This window comes from Loxodonta africana, chromosome 3 (assembly GCF_030014295.1).
Source record: "Loxodonta africana isolate mLoxAfr1 chromosome 3, mLoxAfr1.hap2, whole genome shotgun sequence".
NCBI classification, from domain to species: domain Eukaryota; kingdom Metazoa; phylum Chordata; class Mammalia; order Proboscidea; family Elephantidae; genus Loxodonta; species Loxodonta africana.
This window is the reverse complement of record NC_087344.1, coordinates 12,727,981-12,752,101: the sequence shown is the minus strand read 5'-3', so window position 1 is coordinate 12,752,101 and position 24,121 is coordinate 12,727,981. Positions and strand designations below refer to the sequence as shown.

General features: G+C 52.2%; 1 protein-coding gene across 2 annotated transcripts in view; it reads left to right on the top strand.

Annotated features, from left to right (window-relative positions):
* Nucleotides 1–24,121, top strand: part of MYO1F (myosin IF) — a 52,442-nt gene that overhangs the window by 14,538 nt on the left and 13,783 nt on the right. For both annotated transcript variants that reach the window (XM_064280518.1, XM_064280517.1), the window contains 18 exons: nucleotides 2,603–2,740; nucleotides 3,372–3,461; nucleotides 3,543–3,637; nucleotides 5,315–5,402; nucleotides 5,517–5,606; nucleotides 6,243–6,374; nucleotides 6,488–6,622; nucleotides 6,849–6,981; nucleotides 7,487–7,683; nucleotides 9,781–9,861; nucleotides 9,987–10,073; nucleotides 11,528–11,611; nucleotides 12,466–12,633; nucleotides 13,918–14,003; nucleotides 18,946–19,027; nucleotides 21,109–21,215; nucleotides 21,651–21,749; nucleotides 21,839–21,983. In XM_064280518.1, coding sequence (XP_064136588.1) covers nucleotides 2,603–2,740; nucleotides 3,372–3,461; nucleotides 3,543–3,637; nucleotides 5,315–5,402; nucleotides 5,517–5,606; nucleotides 6,243–6,374; nucleotides 6,488–6,622; nucleotides 6,849–6,981; nucleotides 7,487–7,683; nucleotides 9,781–9,861; nucleotides 9,987–10,073; nucleotides 11,528–11,611; nucleotides 12,466–12,633; nucleotides 13,918–14,003; nucleotides 18,946–19,027; nucleotides 21,109–21,215; nucleotides 21,651–21,749; nucleotides 21,839–21,983 — 2,037 coding nt within the window. The remainder of the gene's footprint in view (nucleotides 1–2,602; nucleotides 2,741–3,371; nucleotides 3,462–3,542; nucleotides 3,638–5,314; nucleotides 5,403–5,516; nucleotides 5,607–6,242; nucleotides 6,375–6,487; nucleotides 6,623–6,848; nucleotides 6,982–7,486; nucleotides 7,684–9,780; nucleotides 9,862–9,986; nucleotides 10,074–11,527; nucleotides 11,612–12,465; nucleotides 12,634–13,917; nucleotides 14,004–18,945; nucleotides 19,028–21,108; nucleotides 21,216–21,650; nucleotides 21,750–21,838; nucleotides 21,984–24,121) is intronic.

The following is a 24,121-nucleotide window of genomic DNA, read 5'->3' as shown; positions in this document are numbered from 1 at the left end:
AGGAGTCTCCAGGTGGTGAAAACAGTGAAGTGCTCAACTGCTAACTGAATGGTTGGCAGTTCAAACCCACCCAGAGGTGCCTCCAAAGAAAGGCCTGGCAATCTGCTTCTGGAAGTTCACAGCCTTGAAAACCGCATGAAGCACAGTTCTACTGTGCACCTACGGGGTCACCATGAGTCAGAGTAGAGTAGACAGCAGCTAACAACATCAGCAACAATAAAATAAAAACCTAGGAAAGGAAATGAGATGGGAAAGAGGGAGCCTGGGAGGGTGCTGGAGCTGGTGAGGAGCAGGGTGAGTGCGGGAAGATTGGGCTGGGAGTTAAGGTCAAGCTGAGGAGCAGAGTCATGCCATGTGATGGCCAGGAGGACTCAGGCAGATGGGGTAGGTTGCATGGCCATGAGACAGGAGGAGGGGACCTGGAGGAAGGAGGCTGCCTGGAGGAGGAAGAGGTGGGCAGTGCATCGAATGCCATGGACAGATCAGGGGGAGGGAAGTTGGGGAAGTGAGAGGCATGTAGTCTGGACGGAAGTGAGAACCAGGGAGGGATGGCTCCTCTATAGAGCCCTCTCTGCCCCCGCCTTCCCTCCCTTAAGAAAAAAACAAACTCATGCCGTTGAGTAGGTTCCGACTCATAGCGACCCCAAGTGACATAGTAGAACTGCTCCACAGGGTTGCCAAGGCTGTAATCCTTATGGAAACAGATTGCCACATCTTTCTCCTTTGGAGCAGCTGATGAGTTTGAACTGCCAAACTTTTGGTTTGCAGCTGAGCACTTAGCCACTGCGCTACCAATGCTCCTCTCCCTTCCCTTAGCCTATCCAAAATCCACCCAGCTCACCCTGGCCTGGCCTGGCCTCACTGTCTCTTCCATGGCAGGGTTACTGAGTGGAGGGGTGAGGCAACAGGAAGACAAAAGAGGAGACGCAGGGATGGCTCAGAGTGAGGGTCTCCTTCTCTGGCCTCCTCCGTGAGGGCAGGGAGCCAGGACTCCACCTCACCCACCTCTCCTGGTGCCTTGGTGGGGAGTCCCTGGGAGTGCAAACAGTGAATGTGCTCAGCTGCTAAGCGAACAGTTGGTGGTTCGAGTTCAGAGGTGCCTCAGAAGAAAGGCCTGGCAATCACTAGTGGAAAACAATTCTACTCTGACACACATGAGGTTGCCATGAGTCAGAACTGACTCAGTGGCAACTGGTTTTTAACTGGTTAGTTTCCTGTGCCTGCCATAACAAAATACCACGTCTGGGTGGCTTAACATAGGGAGAATTTATTGTCTACAGTTCTGGAGGCTAGAAGTCCAAAATCAAATGTCAGCAGGGCCATGCTCCCTCTGAAGGCTCTAGGGGAGGATCCCTCCTTGCCTCTTCCAGCTTCTGGTGATCTCAGACATTTCTTGGCTTGTGGCCACATCATTCCAATCTCTGCCTCCATCTTCACGTGGTCGTCTGCCCTCTGTGTCCCTGTCTCTCCTTCTCTTGTTATAAGGACACCAATCATATAGGATATAGGGTTTGCCCTACATCAGTAGGAGTCCTTGGTGGGTGCAAACAGTTAAGCATTCGACTACTAAACAAAAGGTTGGTGGTTTGAACCCAGCCAGAGGTGCCTCGGAAGAAAGGCCTGGCAACTGACTTCTGAAAAATCAGCCATTGAAAACTCTCTGGAGCACAGTTCTGACACATGTGAGGTCACCATGAGTCATATTTGACTTGATGGCAACTGATTTGGTTTTGGTCTTTTCTACTCCAGTACAACCTCATGTGAACTTAACTCATTACATCTTCAAAGACCCTCTTTCCAAATAGAAGTCCCTGGGTGACACAGTTAAGCACCCCACTCGGGTGCTAACCCAAAGGTTAGCAGTTAGAATCCACCCAGAGGCACCTTGCAAGAAAGGTCACCCAAACAAAAAAACCAAGCCCGTTGCCATGAAGTCAATTCTGACTCATAGCAGCCCTGTAGGACAAAGTAGAACTGCCCGATAGGGTTTCCAAGGCCGTAAATCTTTACGGAAGTCAACTGTCACGTCTGTCTCCTAAAGAGCAGCTGGTGGGTTCAAACCGCCAGCCTTTCAGTTAACACTTGAGTGCTTAACTACTGCACCAGCATTGAAAACCCTACGGAGCACGGTTCTACTCTGACACACATGGGGTCGCCATGAGTCTGAATCTACTCTACCACAACAGAAAAGTCCACGGACACGGGAAATTCAGGGTGGAAAGCAGGAGTGTGCTGTCACATTATAGGGAGAGCAACTAGGGTCACATAACAATGTGTGTATAAATTTTTGTATGAGAAACTAACTTGAGCTGTAAATTTTCACCTAAAGTACAATTAAAAAAAAAAGTTCCAAATAAGGCCACTTTCACAGGGACTGAAGGTTAACGGTTGCACGTGTCTTTTGGGGGAACTCAATCCAACCCTTAACGCCTGGTATCCCTGAGATGGGGAAGGTGGCAGCGGTAGGTGGTGATATGGTTGAGTGGGCGGGGGGTAGAATCAGAAGCAGGTGGTGGAGGCAAGTTGGATGAAGGCTCCTGAGGCCCCAGCCTGCCCTGTCCCCTGCAGGGGCTCACCCCTACCCATCGGCCCCCACCCGCAGGGCAGCAAGGAGCGGTTCCACTGGCAGAGCCACAATGTGAAGCAAAGCGGCGTGGATGACATGGTGCTGCTGCCCCAGATCACTGAGGACGCCATTGTGGGCAACCTGCGCAAGCGCTTCATGGACGACTACATCTTTGCACCCTTGGCTGTGGGCAGGCGCGGGGGAGGGATGGGCAGTTGAAGGGCAGAGGGGTGGAAGGATGACTGACCAGGGAATGGAGGCACAACCTGTGAATGGATAGAGGGATGATGTGTGGATGGAGAAAGGGATGACATGTAGATGGATGGGGGATGATGTGTGGATGGATTGAGGGATGATGTGGATGGATGGAGGGATGACACATAAATGGATGGAGGGAAGACGTGTGGATGGATGGAGGATGGCATGTGGACGGATGGAGGGATGACATGTGGACGAATGGAGGGATGACTTGTGGATGGATGGACGGATGACATGTGGGTGGATGGAGGGATGACGTGTGGATGGATGGAGGGATGATATGTAGATGGTGGAGGGGTGACATGTGGGTGGATGGAGGGATGACGTGTGGATGGATGGAGGTATGACCTGTGGGTGGATGGAGGGATGACGTGTGAATGGATGAGGGACATCTTTCTTCCTGAGAGACCCAGGACACATCTGAGTATGTTCATTTCTTTCTGTGAGCAATGGGGCTCTGGGAGGCTCAGGAGGAGCAGGATGAGGGGGCCAGGATCCCAGGGGACAAATTATGCCCAGACACCACCTGGCCCTTAACTGCCCCCAGACCTACATTGGCTCTGTACTCATCTCCGTGAATCCCTTCAAGCAAATGCCCTACTTCACTGACCGTGAGATCGACCTCTACCAGGGAGCGGTGAGGCCCAGGCCGGGTGGGGGGTACAGTACCAGAGCCCCCACCCCCAGCCCTGGGCTGAGCCCTGACCTCCCCCACTAGGCCCAGTACGAGAATCCACCACACATCTACGCCCTCACGGACAACATGTATCGGAACATGCTAATCGACTGTGAGAACCAGTGTGTCATCATCAGGTACTGGGGACCCTTCTGCCCAGGTCCTGCTCAAACATCATCACCTTCCCAGGAAAGTCTGCTCGGAACTCCACATCCCCTACCTCAGTTTTCTCCATCCTCAGGAAGCTTTCAGCCCATTCTTCTCCAGAACCTTCCCAGGCTCCCTCTTTCCCATCTTGTTTCCTTCTCTAATTCCTGATTTGAACAAAGCCTTGCAGTCCCTCTCTGCCCTGTCCCTGTTTGTCCTTCCTTGTCCTGCTGCTACTGGTAGTAGCAGTAATAGCATCAGGACCTGTCTAACTTCATGGAGGCTAATGAGAATCACCATCAGCACAAAGCTGATTCACATGAGGTGGAGGTCAGCCATACCTCCACTCTCCACCCTTTTTACCAATTCTGACACCAGCCGTCCCTCCTACGGCACTCTCTTCTGGGTTCGATAATCTGTTGTAATGACCACACATACTTACAGTTAAGTGGTTTATTAAGGAAGAAACAGAGTACAACTCAGGATCAGGGTCAACATGCTACAACTCAGGAATCAGGATCAGGAAGCATGTAGGCAGAGTCTCCCTTCTTTAGTATAGGACAGCCCTCTCAGCCCCCTGAGGACAGGCTCCTCTTGGTCCTGTTGTCTGTCGCCGCCAGATCCACTGCTAGGCCCCTTCTGGGTCTGTTGCCACTGGCTCTGCCACTGGGTCCCTTCTAGGCCTCTCGCTGTCTTCGGTGTTACAGCCTTTGACCAGTATTACAACTCTTTGAGGAGGTTCCTTGCCTCCTCTCTCTCTCTCTGCTTCTTTCTACTTCTTTCTGCCTGCCAAACCTCTGTGGGGCCAGGTGCTTAGATAGACAAACTCCTTGTCAATTTCAAGGCATGGCATTCCCATCAGGGCCAGGAACTGACCAAGGAAATGCCAACCAACCTGGCAAAAGTAACAAACACTCTGGGGTACAAAACTAGGGCAAAGGTAACTCCTCAGGGCTTAGAGGGAACGTCTTTCAAGCTGTTTTTCCAAAGAACCAAGGCAAAGAGCCACATACAGGAACTCATTTCACTACACCATCTGACCCATGATATATCTCACTTATTCTTTCTCTCCGGTGGGGTCCCTGGTTGGTGCAAACGGTTAAGCATTTGGCTGCTAACCAAAAGGTTGGCAGTTCAAGTCTGCCCTGAGGCAGCTCGGAAAAAGGGCCTAATGATCTACTTCTGAGAAATCAGCCACTGAAAACCCTGTGGAGCCCAGTTCTACTCTGACACACATGGGGTCACCATGACTGGGAATCGACTTGACGGCAACTGATTTTTTTTCTCCATCTGTCCTCCTAAATGTCAGCTCCCTAAAGGCAGGGATTTTTTTCTTTTTTTCTAAACATATGTGTGTGTGTGTGTGTGTGTGTGTGTGTGCTTTAACGGAAAGTTTACAGTTCAGGTTAGTTTCTCATACCAAAATTTATACACACATTATTATGAGACCCTAGTTGCTCTTCCTATAATGTGACACCACACTCCTTTCCATGTCTTACTTCCCTTCTCCATTCACCCAGCTCGAGGGCAGGGATTTTTATCTGTCTTGTTCATGATTGTATCTCCAGTACCTGGGATCATGAATGAATGAATAACAGGACAGGAATGTGGCCCTGTCCCTCCCTCCTCCCACTCTCTGATCACTCGTTTCCCCCACCCACCCTCAGCGGAGAGAGTGGAGCTGGGAAGACGGTGGCAGCCAAATACATCATGGGTTACATCTCCAAGGTGTCTGGCGGGGGCGAGAAAGTCCAGGTGAGTCAGAAAGGACAGAAGGACAGGCTGGGTCTCCCCTCTCCAGGGCAGTTCACCTCCCGGCCACCTACCCCAGCCTGACCTCTGCCCACCCTCACCTGTCCCTACCCCCAGCATGTCAAGGATATCATCCTGCAGTCCAACCCGCTGCTCGAGGCCTTCGGCAATGCCAAGACTGTGCGTAACAACAACTCCAGTCGCTTTGTGAGTCTCCTGGAGCATCCTTTCCCTCCACGCTGACCTTCACTCCCTTCCGTAACACACACACAAATGCCCCTACATTCCCAGGACAAGAGCCCCATTGGAAATCCAGCAGGAAACACCTGCTCCTGCTGGGGACTCACTTCCTGCCTATGTTCCACCTGAAAAGGGGTCCCCTATTGGCAGAAATGTGGAGGCCATGACACGTCTGTATAACACCCTTAAACACTCCTCTTAAACACTCCCATGCCACATCTGTTCCTAGTCATACATTTCAGGCCCCACTTTTGATCACCAGGCTTTCTTCCTAGTCTGTCTTAGTCTAGCAGCTCTGCTGAAACCTCTTCAGCATCACAGCAACACCAAGGCCTCCACTGACAGATGGGTGGTGGCTGTCCATGAGGTGCATCGGCCAGGAACTGAACTCATGTCTCCCACATGGAAGGCAAGAATTCTACCACCAAATCACCATTGCCTTCTGGTGAATCGGTGGCAGACAGGGATTTAGAAATGAATTGAGGTCACATAGGGGAGAGGTGAGGAGAGGCCAGCCTCATCAGACTGAGTCTACACTCCCACTCCTTCCCCACCTGCACCCCCTGGGACCCTCAGGGGCTGACATGGCTCTTCTGGGCTCAGGGCAAGTACTTTGAGATTCAGTTCAGTCGCGGAGGAGAGCCCGATGGGGGCAAGATCTCCAACTTCTTGCTGGAGAAGTCTCGCGTGGTCTCACAGAATGAAAATGAGAGGAACTTCCACATCTACTACCAGGTACAGGGAAGGGGGCCATGGGGCCAGGGTAGAAGGACCCCCATCTGGAGCCCGGGGGGGAAGCAACGGGAGGGTTAGTGTCTGGGAGGTCTGTGACCATCACAACCCTCCAGCTGCTGGAAGGCGCCTCCCAGGAGCAGCGGCAGAACCTGGGGCTCATGACCCCCGACTACTATTACTACCTCAACCAATCGGACACCTACAAGGTGGACGGCACCGATGACAGGAGCGACTTCAGTGAGACATTGGTAAGAACCGGCCACCACTCCAGCCCCCAGCCCAAGGAGTCCCCTTGTGTTACAAATCAGGAAACCAAGACCCAGAAAGGGGCAGGGGCTGGCCCAAGGTCACACAGCACTTGGGTGAAAGAGGCTGGACAGGGGCCCAGGTGTCTGCACTGGGGCCCAGAGGCCAGACCCGGGGCCAAGGGAGGTCGGGACTCAAGGCTCAGGCTCTGCGCCATTGTGCCCACAGAGCGCCATGCAGGTCATTGGGATCCCGCCCAGCATCCAGCAGCTGGTCCTGCAGCTTGTCGCTGGGATCCTGCACCTGGGGAACATTAGCTTCTGCGAAGATGGGAACTACGCCCGCGTGGAGAGTGTGGACCGTGAGTGCGGGAGCTGGGAGGGCAGCTGGAAGGAAGGAGGTGCAGGGGTGGTTACTGGGGGGGAGTGGGTGAGGACTGGGGAGACCGTGTGAGAACTAGGGGACATGTGTGAGCATTGGGGGCAGCCTATGAGAAGTGGGGGTTCTGGGGAGGGTCTGCCGGGGCTTGTGCATGGAAACGCTGGTGGCTGCATGTGTCAGGATGGAGGGCTCATTTGTGAGGATGTTTGTGTGTCTCTGTGTGCATTGTGTGGATGCGTACAAGTGTGTGTGAGTGTGTGCGTGTGCATGAGTCTGTGTATTTGTGTGTATGTGTATATGCGTGTGAACGTGTAAGTGTGTAAGTATATGTGTATGTGTGAGAACTGGTCCCTCCTAGCCTGACATCAGGAGGACAAGGACCCACAAGGGCAATGTCAGAGTCACTGGACAAGATGGGGGGGAGGGGAGAGGGTGGACTCTGCAAAAAGCACTGGCGACTAACTGGCTGCACGCCCTGCGGGCAGTCCTGGCCTTTCCTGCCTACCTACTGGGCATCGACAGCGGGCGCCTGCAGGAGAAGCTGACCAGCCGCAAGATGGACAGCCGCTGGGGGGGGCGCAGCGAGTCCATCGACGTGACCCTCAACGTGGAGCAGGCCGCCTACACCCGCGACGCCTTGGCCAAGGGGCTGTATGCGCGCCTCTTCGACTTTCTAGTGGAGGCGAGTGGGTGGGGCAGGGGCGTGGGCGGGGCGTGGGCGGGGCAGGGGCAGGGCTTAGAGGTCTGTGTGGGGTTATGGGCGGGGCGGGGTACCAGAGTGAGTGTGGCTTTAAAGGACAGAATTTATTGTCTCACAGCCCTGGAAGCTAGAAGTCCACATCCGGGCATCGGCTCTAGGGAAGGGTCCTTCCTTGTTGGTAGCCTCAGGCGTTCCTTGGCTCCTTGGGGTCTCTCGGCGTTCCTTGGCTTGCATTTCACATGGTCTCTTCCTCTGCTGTGCCTGCGTCTCTTCTTTTCTAAGACACCCCTCAGAAGGGATTAGGTTTAGGACCCACCGTACTCCCGTATGACTTCATTAAAACGTAACAAAAGAAAACGCCTATTCCCAAACTGGGTCACTTTCACAGGTACAGACATTAGGACTTCAACATAACTTTTTAGGGAACGTAATTATATCCATGTTCCCTAAAAAGTTATTATATCCATGACACTAACATTTATGGAGTGTGCCTAGTGTGTGCCAGGCTATGGGCTGGGACTGAAACACAGCCACGTGGGGGAGCAGGCTTGACTGTCATATTTTCAATAATTCCTAGGCATGGGGGCTTTGCGCAGGTGTGGGAGGTGATCAGATGGAAGTGTTAGAGGCTCCCTCAGGCTGGGACGTGGAGCCTAGGAAGGGGAGGGGAAGCTGGAGCATCCTGGGGCTGCGGGGATGGACAAGAGTAGATGCATTTGAGAGCACCGAGGAGGGTCATCAAGGGGCCAAGGTGATGGACTGGATGGGGGTGGATGGGAACAGGAGACATCTAGGCCCTAAACAATAGTAACTGTAGCAAACATTTACATAGCAGTTGGTGTGTGCCAGGCATTGTTCTAAATGTTTTGTGAGCCTCAATTTATTTAACCCTCCAAAAATCCCTGAGGTAGTTGCTAGTATTAGCCCATTTTAAAGATGAGAAATGGGAGACATAGAGGTGAAGTGGCTTGCTTGAGGTCACACAGCCAGCAAGTGGCAGAACCAGCTTCCAGATATTCTGACACTGGGGTTTCTGGTGTGGATGACTGATGGGGTAGGGGGTGTATGAGTTTCCCACAGCTACCGTAACAAACTACCACAAACTAGGTGGCTTACAACAATGGAAATGTGTCGTCTCACACTTCTGGAGCTGGAAGTCTGAATTCAGGGTATCAGCAGGGCTAAGGTCTCTCCAAAGGCTCTAGGGGAGACTCATTCCTTGTGTCTTTCAGTTTCTGGTGGCCCCAGGCAGTCCTGGGCTTGCAGGTGCAGCATCACTCCATCTCTGCCTCTGTCTTCACATATTCATCTTCCCTCTGTGTCTCCCTGTCTCTGTGTCTCTTTTCTTTTATAAGGACACCACTCATATTGAATTAGGTCACATTAATGTAACTGATAACATCTTCAAAGACCCTATTTCCACACAAGGTCACAGTCACAGGTATAGGGTTAGAACTCCAACATATCTTTTAGGGGACACAATGCAACCCATAACGGGGGGTGTATGCACAGAGCAAAATGCCCTCATGGCGCAAGTTAACCACTTGACTGCTAACCGAAAGGCAGAGAGTTCAAACGCACTCGGCAGCTCCACAGGAGAAAGACCTGGCAATCTGCTCCTGTAAAGATTACGACCAAGTAAATCATATGGGGAAGTTCCACTCTGTCACATGGGGTGGCTATGAGCCGAAATTGACCGGACAGGACCTAACAACAACATCCATGTATGTACATAACATGTATGTACATATATATATAGGTCCCTGGGTGGCACGAATGGGTTGGATTGGCTACTACCTGAAAGGTGGATGGCTCAAATCCACCCAGCAGCACCACGGAAAAAAGGCCTGGCAATCTACTTCTGTAAGATTATAGCCATTGAAAGCCCTATGGGGCAGCTCTACAATGAGTCAGAATCGACTCATGGCACACAACAACAACGTGCACAGAGCTGGGGAAGGCAGGAGAGAAACTGGTGTGAGGGAACATAGCTCTTGAGGTGGGCTGAGAGCCTACAGGGAGAAAGGCAGGCTAGGCGTGGGCCTGACCGGGCGCCCACTGTCCCCACCCGTGTCACAGGCCATCAACCGCGCCATGCAGAAGCCGCAGGAGGAGTACAGCATTGGCGTGCTTGACATCTACGGCTTCGAGATCTTTCAGGTATGGCCCCTGCCCCCGCCCATTTTCCATCCTCCCTGCCCTCCCCTCACACCCGGAGGAGGCCCAGTAGCCACCGGCCTCTGTCGTCAGTTCACTGAGGGAACCACCCTCCCCTTACCTCGCAGAAAAATGGCTTCGAGCAGTTCTGCATCAACTTCGTCAACGAGAAGCTGCAGCAGATTTTCATCGAGCTCACCCTGAAGGCTGAGCAGGTGGGCGTGGCCACCTGGGTAGGGCGGGGCCACGAGGGTGGCTACACAGCTTGAGGGTACCCAGTCAGCGATTCCCACCCCTCTCTGTCTTACCTGTCCAGGCTTCATCATAAGACTGTCTTCAAAAGAGGCTTTCTGCCTCTAAAGCGCTGACAAGCCCTGGGAAATGCCCCCTTTGTTCATTCAGTCAACAATTATATGCTAAGTATTACTTAGTAAAGGAGCCCTGGTAGTGCAACGGTTAAGCGCTAGGCTGCTAACAGAAGGTCGGAGGTTCCAACCCACCAGTGGCTCCCTGGGAGAAAAGACCTGGTGATCTGCTCCTATAAAGATTACAGTCTGGGATACTCTATGGGGCAGTTCTACTTTGGCACAGAGTTGCTATGAGTCAGAATTGACTCAATGGCACCTAACAATATTATTTAGTGAACAGAATCCCTAGGTGAGAGTTCTTGAGTGGCACAAATGGCTAAGCACTTGGCTACTAACCGAAAAAAAAAAAAAAAAAAAAAGCAGTTCAAAATCAGCCAGGGGTCGCTGGGAAGAAAGACCTGGCAATCTACTTCTGAAAGGTCACATTCATGAAAACCCTATGGAGTTCAATTATACTCTAAAACACACTGGGTCGCCATGAATCAGAATCAAGTCGACAACAACTAGTTTTTTGTTTTTTTTTTTAAGGGTTCCTGGGTGGTGCAAATGGTTTGCACTCAACTACTTAGCTAAAGGTTGGCGGTTCAAACCCACCCAGTAACTCCTTGGAAGAAAGGCCTGGCAATCTGCTTCCGAAAGGTCACAGCCTTGAAAACCCTATGGAGCAGTTCTACTCTGTAACACATGGGGTCTCCATGAGTCGGAATCAACTTGACAGCAATGGGCTTGGCTTTTTAATTTATTGAGTGCTCTGTGCCAGGCACTGTTTTGGGTGCTGAAAACACAGCTGTAAACGAGGTGGACTAAATTTCCTGCTGTTTTAATTTTGGGCTCCCCCAGGAGCAGAGCCTGAGGCAAGGATTCAGGGCCAAGTGGCTTAAGTGAGTGGTGACCTCAGGAAGCACCAGGAGGGGAGAAAGGAATTAAGTCAGAGACAAGAAGGAGCCCAAACAGGCTGCGTTGATGAGCAGGTTACATTGTGGGCAACTGAGGCTCGATTCTGTGGGGACCCCTGGGAGACTGCATAGAGCATGTCTCAAAGTTGTCCCAGCAGAGAAGCCAGGGAGCTGGGGTATTGATCCACCCACTCTTGCCTGCCACTGGGTGAGGGCTTCTAGAGGTGGGGGCTTGTGCTTCCCTGATACTTCTGGCCTGAGCCAGAAAAGGGCAAATCAGCTTTGCTGCCAGAGACAGATGAGGGGAGGATAGGTAGCGCAGCCACCTTTGTAGAGCTTGCATTCTAGAAACACACCTTTGCTGGGACACCCACCCTCACCTCTACCCCCTCTCCTGCCCCCCAGGAGGAGTATGTACAAGAGGGCATCCGCTGGACCCCCATCCAGTACTTCAACAACAAGGTCGTCTGCGACCTCATCGAAAACAAGGTGATGAGGGCCAGGCCAATTCTGGGGATCTCACAGGGTCCTGGAGCTGGGCCTAGGAAACCTGGGCAGGGCAGGCTGGGCCGTGTGCCCTAGGCCAGACAGAAGGGGATAACAGCTCCCGCGGGCCCTTCTCTACCTCACGCTTCCCTCTTGGGCATACAGCCACCATGGAAATATCCCTCCACCGACTCTCAGCCATTCACTCTGCCAACCCGCTCACCACTCACTCAGTCATTCAGCAAACATTCCTCCTGCAGCAATCAAGGCCAGAGGGGTTAGCACTGGCAGGCCTCCCAGACTGAGAGAGGAAAGAGGCTTGGACCCCTTATGGAGTGCCCCCACTCAGTCCTACGCTCCAGCGTGCTCCCACAGCACCCCCCCACACCCCCTGGCCCCCACCACCACTTTTTGCCCTTATATTCGGAAGCCCCAGAACAGGAGGACCTAAGTCCACCCAGCTTGGGCCCTCGCCCCTCCTCCAGCCACACCCCGGGAGCTCTCCCTGCCAGAAAGCTGGGTCGGGGACAGGGCAGGGCCTGGCTGACCCCGTTCCCTCTCACTCTACCACACCCCTACTTCCTCCCATCCCTCTCCCCACCCCTCCGTCATCCCCCACGCCCCGCCCTGCCCCTATCCCCGCCCCATTTCTCCCTCCCCGGCCCGTCCCCCTCCCTCGTCCACGCCCCCCTCTCCCCGGCCCCCCCTCTTTCCCCGGGCCCGCCCCTCCTCCGTTTCCCCGCCCCACCTCTCTCCTCCCCTCCTCCTTTCCCCACCCCGCCCCATCCCCGCCGGGTCCCCTCTTTCGTCCCCGCCCCTCGCCCTGGTCACTCCCCTCTCCCGCCCCGCCCCTGTAGAGCCCGCCGGGCATCATGAGCGTACTGGACGACGTGTGCGCCACCATGCACGCCACGGGCGGCGGCGCAGACCAGACGCTGCTGCAGAAGCTGCAGGCGGCGGTGGGCACCCACGAGCACTTCAACAGCTGGAGCGCCGGGTTTGTCATCCACCACTACGCTGGCAAGGTGCCCGCGCCCCGCACCTCCGGGTGGCCCCCTTTGGCGCCTCCTCACAGCCCTCCGGGGACCCTGGCCCAGGCTGCCGCCGCCCTACCCCCAAACTGTACGGGGCCCGCCCTAACTCCCAACCAGGGCTGCGGAACGCCACCGACCCCGGGGCCCCGGCCATCGCCATCCCCAAACCTAGCAGAACCCCAGACCCATCACCACTGACCCTCAGCCGGCAGAGCCCCAGGAATTCTCCAACCCCCAAACTCCCAGGGAACGCCCACGTTCCCTCAGCCAGGACTTCTGAACCCCGTTGGCCCCTGATCAAGGCCACAGCTCCCCGTACTAACAAGACAGCCTTCCCTAGCTGCTCAGAAACCCCACATGGACCCCAACGTGGGCAACAGACCACCAGGGCGGTGCCTATGCTGCAAAACCTGAGCCCCCGTTTGAGCTGTAACCCCACTCACCCCCTGACCCAGGACCAGCTCCCACCTCTGACCCCAGCTTGGACACCAAATCCCCAGAAAGCCCAGGCCCAGGAGGACACCTCTAAAATGGGCTAGGCCCCGCCCCCCCAGGCCCTACCCAAGGCTAAAGAAATCCACCAGCCTCAGACTCTGGACACAGACACAGGTCCATGACAGGACTGTAGACTCTCTGTTGATCTCAACGTGGGCATCATGCACCCCCAGGGCCTCCTGCCACTGCGGCAGGCCCCCAGCCCCTAAAGTGCCCTGGAGCACCCATGTTCCCTCAGCCAGGCTGCAAAAGCCCTAGCCAGGTCCACAGAGAGCCCCCACTTGGATAGCAGATCCAGCCCACAGCCCAAACTGAAGCTCCCATGGACCCCTGTCCAATCCTGTAACCAACCCCCCCGACACTACCCCCAACTCCCAGCTAACCAGGACACAGACACCCAAACTAACCTTCTGAATCCAAGTTGGGCAGTAGACCCCCAAGGACCCTTTGCCCAGGCTGCAGCCCTCACAACCACACACCCCCCCGCCAAGTCTGGGGTGTAACTCCCACTGAGCCTCTGATCCAGGCACCAGCCCCTGCCCCTCAATCTGGGCTGTAACTCCTCACCTGTAACCCAGGCTCTAGCCCCCCACCCTCCAACTTCAACTTGGGTTTCAGCCCTCCAGGGACCCCAGGCTGCAGCCCTCTTCCCCCAATTATGAACCATAAGCCTCCACAGACCCCCCAACCAGAGGTATAGATACCCCCTGATCATCTCAACCCAGAGCAGGCCCCACAGGACCTCAGCCCCTCACTTCCCCCAATGCCCCATCCCCCCAGGTCTCCTACAACGTCAGCGGCTTCTGCGAGAGGAACCGGGATGTTCTCTTCTCCGACCTTATAGAGCTGATGCAGACCAGTGAGCAGTGAGTGGTCCCAGGCGTGAGGCTTCCTGGCAGAGCCCCCCCTTCCGCCCCACTTCATGGGAATGGGGAAGAAGTAGGGGCACCCCATCTTCCCCAGAGCTCCCATCATGCCCCGGGCTGTGTGGCCTGGGCTGTGTTTTATTGACTGGTTTTATTGAAGGTCAGGAGCCCTGGTGGCGAAGTGGTTAAAAGCTATGGCTGCTGACCAAAAGGTCTGCAGTTGGAATCCATCAGCCTCTCCTTGGAAACCCTATGGGGGCGGTTCTACTCTGTCCCCGCTATGAGTTGGAATTGACTCCACAGCAATAGGTTTGGTTGGTTTTTTGTTGTTGTTGTTGTTATTGAAGGTCCCTCAGTGGTGCAAACGGTTTGTGCTTGACTAACCCATTGCCATCGGGTCAATTCCAACACACAGCGACCCTACTAATCTAAAAAGGAGACCTGGTGGTACAGTGGTTAAGCCCTTGGCTGCTAACTGAAAGGTCTTCGGTTCAAAGCTGCTCTGTGGAACAAAGACATGGCAGTCTACTTCCGCAAAGATTACAGCCTTTCTGTCCTACAGGGTCACAATAAGTTGCTATCCACTCGATGGGGGGTTGGTTGTTTGGTCTTACCAATCTAAAGTTTGGTGGTTTGACCGAAAATCAGCCACTGAAAACCCCATGGAGCACAGTTCTACTTTGACATACATGGGGTTACTATGAGTCAGAATTGACTCCATGGCAGCTGGTTTTAACAGTGAAATTAATTTTAAGACGTCTTCTTTCACACACTACACAGCTCACTGCCCATTCGTCTGCTACTACTGCAAATATTATCATTTCAATGTGGAATCGATATTAAAAAATTTGGATGAAATATTTTACATCTTTTTTTTCACACTTAGTCTGGAATCGGGTGTGTATTTTAACACCTGTAGCACACCTCGATTTGAGGCAGCCACGCTTCAAGGGCTCCACAGCCACACGCGGAGCCAGTGGCCGCCATGTTGGAAAGCACAGAGCTAGAACAGTGGTTCTCAAAGTGGGGTCCCTGGACCAACAGCACCAGCATCACTTGGGAACTTGGTAGAGATGACAGGACCCTTGCCTAGACCTGTGAATCAGACGGTCTGGGTGTGGGGCCCAGCTATTTGTGTTTTAACAAGCTCTCCCGGTGATTCTGATGCCTGCTGAAGTCAGAGAGTGAGGCAAGAAAAGTCAAAAACCCAAACCCATTGCCTTCAAGTTGATTTCCACTGATGGCGAACCCATGTGTTACAGAGTAGAACTGTGCTCTGTAGGGTTTTCTTAGCTACCTGTAATCTTTACTGAAGCAGATAACCCAGACTTTCTTCTGCAGTACTGCTGGGCAGGTTCAAACCGACTTTTAGCTTAGTCGTTGTGAGCCATTAAGTCACTTCCTATACATGGCAACCCCACATGTTACGGACGAGAACTGCCCCATACAATCCCTCGGCTATAATCCTCACAGGAGCAGATCACCAGGTCTTTCTCCTGCAGACCCACTGGCTGGGCTCAAACTGCGCACCCTTTGGTTAGCAGCCGAGCCTTTAACTATCGCACCACCAGGGCTCCTTTTTAGGTTAGTAGTCGAGCACAAACCATTTGTACCCCTCAGGGACCTTACTGATACGAGCTAGGAAGAAAAATTAAGATAAAGGGCTGGAGAGTGGGGAGGGCACTCTGTTTTAAGCAGAGTGATCAGGAAAGGCCTCATTGAGGAAGTGAGGAGGGAGCCGTGAATGTAGCAAAAATTTATTTAATCAGTCCTGTCTTTGTTTCCTGGTGCTCCTGAAACAGAAATACCACAAGTGGGTGGCTTTAAGGAACAAAAACTTGTTTTCTCACAGTTTAGGGTTAACCCGTTGCCCAGAGTCGATTCTGACTCATAGTGACCCTCTAGGACAGAATAGAACTGCCCCATAGGGTTTCCAAGGAGCAGCTGGTGGATTCGAACTGCCAACCTTTTGGCTAGCAGCCAAGCTCTTAACCACTGTTCCACCAGGGATCCACGATCTGAATTCAGGGCAGCAGGCTCTAGGGGAAGGCTCTCTGTTGGCTCTGGGGGAAGATCCTTGCCTCTTTCAGCTTCTGTAGCCTCCGTGTTCCTTGGTTCCTTGGTGATCCTTATGTGGCGTCTGTCTTCCCCACTTGTTTCCTTGTGCCTAATCCAGAAACCCTGGTGGTGTAGTGATTAAGAGTTCGGCTGCTGGGCAAAAAGGGACAGGAGCTGGTTGAATGGACATGGGAAATCTGGGGTAGAAAGGAGGAGTGTGCTGTCATATTATAGAGAGAGCAACTAGGGTCACATAACAATGTCTGTATAAATTTTTGTATGAGGAAAAAAAAAAAGTTTGGCTGCTAACCAAAAGGCCAGCAGTTCGAATCCACCAGGCATTCCTTGGAAACCCTAGGGGCAGTTCTACTCTGTCCTATAGGGTTGCTATAAATCGGAATCGACTAGATAGCAATGGTTTTTTTTTTTTTTTTGGTTTTGTGCCTAATCTGCTTTTTATAACTCAAAAGTGGTTGGTTTAAGACACATCCTATACTGATATGGGCTCATTAATGACAAAGAAACCCCTATTCCCAAATGGAATTACATCCACAGGTATAGGAGTTAGGTTTCTAACCCACATTTTGAGGGGACACAAGTCAATCCATAACAGATCCCCTCAGGTTGTTTCCCTCTTTGGCTATCATCAACAGTGCCACAGGGAGCATCCTTGTACATATTTCTTCACACATGTGTGCACGATATACCTGTATACGCCTGTAGGATGCCCCCTATTGTTGTCAGGTGCCATTCAGTTGCCTCCTACTCACAGCGACCCTATGTACAACAAAACGAAACACTGCCGGATCCTGTGCCGTCCTCACAATCGTTGCTATGTTTGAGCCCATCGTTGCAGCCACTGTGTCAGTCAACCTCACTGAGGGTCTTTCTCTTTTTCACTGACCCTCTACTTTACCAAGTATGATGTCCTTCTCCAGGGACTAGTCCCTCCTGGCAACATGTCCAAAGTATGTAAGACGAGGTTTCATTATCCTTGCTTCTAAGCAGCATTCCGGCTGAACTTCTTCCAAGACAGATTTATTCGTTCTTCTGGCAATCCATGGTATATTCAATATTCTTCACCAAACCATAATTCAAAAGCATCAATTCTTCTTCTGTCTTCCTTATTCATTGCCCGGCTTTCACCTGTATATGAGGCAATTGAAAATACCATGGCTTGGGTCAGGGGCACCTTAGTCCTTAAAGTGACATCTTTACTTTTCAACACTTTAAAGAGGTCTTCTGCAACAGATTTGTCCAATGCAATGCATTGTTTGATTTTTTGACTGCCGCTTCCATGGGCGTTGATGTGGATCCAAGTAAAATGAAATCTCGACAACTTCAGTCTTTTCTCCATTTATCGTGATGTTGCTTATTGATCCAGTTGTGAGGATTTTTGTTTTATGTTGAGGTGTAATCCACACTGAAAACTACGGTCTTTGATCTTCATCAGTAAGTGCTTCAAGTCCTCTCCGCTATCAGCAAGCAAGGCTGTGTCATCTGCATATTGCAGGTTGTTAATGAGTCTTCCACCAGTCTTGATGCCCCGTTCTTCTTCATGTAGTCCCACTCCTCAGGTTATTTGCTCAGCATACAGATTGAATAAATTTGGTGAAAGGATACAACCCTGACACACACCTTTCCTTTCCTGGTTTTAAACCACGAAGTATCCTCTTGTTCTGTCCAAATGACTGCCCCTTGGACTATGTCCTCATGAGCACAATGAAGTGTTCTGAAATTCCCATTCTTCACAATGTTATCCTAATCTGTTATGACCCACACAGTCAAATGTCTTTGCACAGTCAATAAAACACAGGTAAACATATTTCCGGTATTCTCTGCTTTCAGCCAGGATCCATCTGCTATCAGCAGTGATATCCCTCCTAAAAAAAAAAAAAAAAATTTTTTTTTTTTTTTTTTAGAAGGGTATTATTAGTTTCCTGGTGGCTCCAGGCATTCCTTGGCTTGTGGCTACATCACTCCAATCCCTGCCTGCATGGTCACACTGCCTCCTTCTCTTCTGTGTCTTCTCTTCTGTCTGTCTCAACTCTCCCTCTGCCTTTCTTGTATAAGAACACTTGTCATTGGATTTATGGCCAACCCAGAATATCCAGGATCAAGATTCTTAATTTAATTACATCTGCAAAGACCCCTTTTCCAAGGTTCCAGGGATTTGATCTAAATGTCTTTTGGAGACAGTGAGGCAGTGGTGCTTCAGTAGTAGGATTCTCGCCTCCCATGTAGGAGACCCGGGCTCGATTCCCAGCCAATGTCCCTCATGTGCAGCCACCACCCGCCTGGCAGTGGAGGCTTTTGTGTTGCTGTGATGCTGAACAGGTTTCGGCAGAGCTTCCAGACTAAGATAGACTAGGAAGAAAGGCCTGGAGATCTAATTCCAAAAATCAGACAGTGAAAACCGTATGGATCACAACAGTCTGATTTGCAACCGATCATGGGGGTGGCGAAGGACTGGGCAATGTTTTGTTCTGTTGTGCATGGGGCCATCAGGAGTTGGGGCTGACTCAATGGCAGCTAACAACATCTTTTGGGGGGCCATTTTTTGGCCTACCACAGAGGTGGACTGCTGCTGTTGCCCAACATGCTGTACCGATTGATGCATTTTATTACTTAATTTATCTCCACTCTATCGTACTTGCTACTCAAGGCATGTATACTCCCAGAGGAAGAGGTGAAAAATGCACACAAATCAAGGCCCAGAAAGAATGAAACCAAACCCCTGCCCATGGCACCCCCGTATTCAGGGCAAACCATATTTTTCAGGGTGCCCTCTGGGTACTAGACACTGAGGCAGCCCCACCTCTGAAGGAGGGTGCCCCAGGGCCCAGCTGCACCTCCAAATACCTTTCTTCCCCCTCCCCACCAGGGCCTTCCTTCGGATGCTCTTTCCTGAGAAGCTGGATGGAGACAAGAAAGGCCGCCCCAGCACGGCTGGCTCCAAGATCAAGGTGGGCCTGGGGCAGCGAGGGCACATGGGACACGGCGAGGGCCGGGTCCCAGCCTGGCCAGTCTCCAATGTCTGTCTCCCCCCATCGTGGGGCTCCTGCCTCCTCTCTCCAGTACCCTCTGTCCAGAAGGTTCTTCCTCCAGTTCCAGGTTTGGGGGGCTTCGATCAGCTTCTTTGATGACCCCCCAACTCCCTAAATCCAGAAGCGAGCCATTGTCATCGTAATATGTATAGATATATTTTTAATCATGTTGAAAATATGCACACCAAAACATTTGCCAGCACCATGTCCACATTTACGGTTCAATGACATTGATTCCGTGTTTCATGTTGAGCCACCATTATTGCTATCCTTTTCCAGATTGTTCCACCACCATTAACATACACTCAATGCCCCTCAAACAGTAACTCCCTCTGCACCGCCCCCCCCACCCCGTTGTTGTTGTTAGGTGCTGTGAGTTAATTCTGACTCATAGCAACCCTATAGGACAGAGTACAACTGCGCCATAGGGTTTCCAAGGAGCAGCTGGTGGATTTGAACTGCTGACCTTTTTTGGTCAGCAGCTGAGCTCTTAACCACTGTGCCACCAGGGCTCCTCCCACCCCTGGTAACCACTAATGAACTCCACAACCTCGCCAGCACCTGTTGTCTATAATAATGTTTCCATAACCAGGTACCGAGCACCCAGTGCTGGCAACCCAGTAGGATACTTTATACACATGGTTGCCTTTGGCAAGGTTGCGGAGAAACTGGAACTCTCATCCCTTGCTGATAGGATTGTAAAATGGTACAGCTGCTGTGGAAAACAGTTTGGCAGTTCCTCAAAAAGTCAAACATAGAACGACCATATGACCCAGCAATCCCGATCCTAGGTATATACCCAAAAGACTGGAAATGAGGGACTCAAACCGAGACTTGGACATCAATGCTCATTGCAGCACTATTCACAATAGCCAAAAGGTGGAAACAACCTAAATGTCCACCAATGGATGAATAGACATGTGGGTACCATTTTAGTCCCATTTGGCAGATGAGGAGACAAAGCTCAGAGAGGGGTAGTCACTGGCCCAGGTCACACAGCAGAACCAGGATCACTGCCTGAGCCTCTCCTGCCATTACCCCCAGCCCATTCGCCTAGATCAATTTTACTTTCAGGTCCCCCAAGGGCCTGAGATGCACAATGCACAGCCTCTGGCTTCTACTCTGGCCTCTCAGGCGCACACACGCACACACATGCACGCGCGCACACACACACACACACACACACACACACACAGGACCCCCTACTTCCAATGTAGCTCCAGCAGCCAGAACTCATCCACAAATGGGCTACTCCTGGGCGAAATGTTCTCCCAGGGCTCAGTTACTCAGTCAACAAGTGTTTACTGGGTGGGCACTTACCACATGCCTGAAGTCCCTGGGTGGTGCCAACTGTTAACGTGCTCGGCTGCTAACCAGTAGGTTGGCAGTTCAAGTCCACCCAGGCACCTTGGAAGAAAGACCTGGCGATCTACTTTTGAAAAATCAGCGATTGAAAACCTTATGGAGCAGAGTTCTACTCTGACACACATGGAGTCCCCATGAATTGGGGTCAACTCCAAGGCAGCTGGTTGCCATGTGACGGGCCCTTGCTAAGTGGTGAGTGTGGCAGACGTGACAACCTTCAGTCTCGGGTGCGAGGGCCAGATCAGTAAAAACCGGCTGCCGCAGAGTCGACCCCAAGTCATGACGACCCCGTAGGGTTTTCAGTGACTGAGGTTTCGGAAGTAGATTAGGGCTTTCTTCCAAGGTGCCTCTGGGTGCACCAGAACATCCGACCATTTGGTTAGCAGCCGAGCGCATTAACCGTTTGCACCACCCAGGGACTCCAAGGGTCAGGTAGACGGAGAATATTGATCCTGCATGGTGTGGGCTAACAGAGGTGTGCACAGGCCAAAGCCACCTGAGCTCTGGGGGTCACCCAGTGAAAGCCTCCACCCACAGTGTGTCTCTGTCTCTTGGGTCTGCGTTCAGGTTGGGGAGAAGGGTGGCCTGAGGGTCCCTACTGCATGACCCCCTACTGCACCTTCCTCCCACCCCAGAAACAAGCCAACGACCTGGTATCCACGCTGAAAAGGTGTACGCCCCACTACATCCGGTGCATCAAACCCAACGAGACCAAGAGACCCCGTGACTGGGAGGAGAGCAGGTGACTCCCACCCCAGGACTAGCATGGACCCACCCAGGACCCCAGGACCCATTGCAGAACTGTCTTCGGCTGGTCCCTAAAACCACACAGAACCCCTCAGGGCCCTGGGGTGATGCCTAGGACTGACCAAGACCCCCAGCCCCAGGGATGACCCCAGACTGACTGAAGGATGGCCAGGGACTAGCACAGACCCCCAACTCCCCAGGGCCCAAAACTGACTGACAGGACAGACTCCTCCCCCTGAGCCCAGGCCCCTCCCCCAGCACCTGACTCCCAGGCTGACTCCTGGTGCAGGCACTGACCCTCCCCAGCCCCCCAGACCTCAGAACTCAGCCCCACACAAATGCAGACCCCCCCAGGCCAGGGTCTGTCCTTCCCAGCACCCACCCCAGGATGGTGAGGCCCCATCAGGGGACTCAGGCTGCCCTCCCCCAGGGTCAAGCACCAGGTGGAGTACCTGGGCCTGAAGGAGAACATCCGGGTGCGCAGGGCTGGCTTCGCCTACCGCCGCCAGTTCTCCAAGTTCCTGCAGAGGTGAGTGAGGCACCCCTCCACCCATCCTCCACTGCCCCCCATTGTGCCCACCATCAACCCCCCACCCAACATCGGCCCTCTGCCTCCAGGTACTCCATTCTGACTCCCGAGACGTGGCCGCGGTGGCGTGGGGATGAGCGCCAGGGGGTCCAGCACCTGCTCCGGGCCGTCAACATGGACCCCGACCAGTACCAGATGGGCAGCACCAAGGTCTTCATCAAGAACCCTGAGTCGGTAAGAGTGGGTGTGTATGAGACAGACAGACACCTTCATGGGTTCCAGTGCTGCTCTTCAGGCCACTGTGAGACCCTGGCCAGCTTCACTCCTCTGAGCCTCAGTTTCCCTGGTAGGAAGATGGAAAGAATAATAGCCACTCTTCGGGACCTGCGTGAGGATTAAACAAAATGGGAAACCCACTGCACACAGTAGGTGCCTGGCACATAGCTGTTGTCATGTGCCTTTGATTTCGACTCATAGCGACCCCATGTGACAGAGCAGAACTGCCCCCATAGGGTTTTCTAGATTATAATCTTTATGGGAGAAGATTGCCAGACCTTTCTCCCGAGGAGCTGCTGGGTGGTAGGGTGGCAGGGTGGTAGGTGCTCAGAAAAACCCAAATGAGCTGGACACTTCTTGGTGGCCAGGAAGGCACTGGAGCACTGCATGGAGGACCTGGAAAGAATGAGGACACAGGACTTCTCCAGAGCATCTTTTCCCTTCTTTCTTTCTTTCCTCCTTCCCTTCAATCTTCTCTTTCTCCTCTTCTAGCTTCTCTTTCCTCTTTTCTTCCTCCCAGAACTTATTGAGGGCCTGGGACAAAAGTACAAGTGGTGATTTTATTTCAAGATCCGCCTCACACCCTTCTACATCAAAGACAAACCTCAGCACAAGTCCCCCAATGAGTGTCAGAGTAGAACTGTGCTCCATAGGGTTTTCAACGGCTGTGATCGTTCAAAAGTAGATCATCAGGCCTTTCTTATGTAGTGCCTCTGGGTGGGTTCAAACCTCCAACCTTTCCATTGCTCAGCCATTTGTGCCACCCAGGGACTCCATCACAGCTCTCGGCCTTTATCAAAAGAGTGAAAGCATCCCCAACTTTGTGCAGCCTCTACTTTCAGGGAAAAAGCAAACAAGAAGAACAGAAAACTAGGGCAAGGAATCCCCTAGGGTGACCTGGCCACCTGCTTCTAGTGGGGTAATTGAGAGCAAACAGGAAGACCATGCCCAGGGGACCGTCTCAATGAACTTCACTGCCTCAACAGGCTGCCTGGTGAATCCTAAGTCCCCAAAGCCTGGGACAAGCTGAAACACGTGGGAAAGGTGTGCAGGGATGGGGCGCAGGCCCAGCCAGGTGCCATATCACCTGCATAATCACACTCCACCTGGCACCAGCTCTAGCAGCACCTTTATAAGGACAACCAGGAGTCTGTCGAGAGGATTCTGTTTACATTAACCAGTTGCCACCAAGTCAGCGCCGACTCATGGTGACCCCACGTGTATCAGAGTAGAACTATGCTTCAGAGTGTTCTCAATGGCTTTTTGGAAGCAGATCGCCAGGCCTTTCTTCCAAGGTGCCTCTGGGTGGACTCAGACTTCTATTATTTCAGCTGATTGGTCTAATCTTTGACCAGCGCCCCACTCCTTTCATTACCATAAAAAAAAAAAAAAAAAAACCATAGATTTCTAATATTTCAATATCCAGTGGGTTCCGCTCCTTGCTAGATTTACCTGCTGATGATTCCAGATGAACTTTAGAATCATTCTACTTCCAGTTCCATAAAACAATTCTGTCGAGACTTCGATTGGATTTCCTTCCAACCTGTAAATTAATCTAACATCCTAACTTCCAGCCAAACAATATAGTGGGTCTCCATTTTATTCTCCATCTTTCCACACAGCTTTACTGTTCTGTTCCGCGTATTTCAGGTTACATTCAGTATTTGAGTTCTTTCTCCCTTCCTTCCTTCCTCCTCTCCCTCCCTCCCTGCCATGTTATTGTTAATTTGGGTCTTTTGTTCCATTGTATTTTCTAACTACTTGTAACTAGTTAGTTGATTCCAACTCATGGTGACCCCACGTGTTTCAGAGTAGAACTGATCCATAAGGTTTTCAAGGCTGTGACCTTTCAGAAGTAGATCACCAAGCCTTTCTTCCAAGGTGCCTCTGGGTGGTTTTGAACTGCCAACCTCTTGCTTAGTAGCGGAGCACTTAATCATTTGCGCCGCTCAGAGTCTGCAACCAATTGCCATCGAGGCAATTTCGACTCATGGTGACCCCACGTGTTGCAGAGTAGAACTGTTCTCCACAGGGTTTTTATGGCTGTGAACTTTCGGAACGAGATCACCAGGCCTTTCTTTCAATGGTGTCTGGGT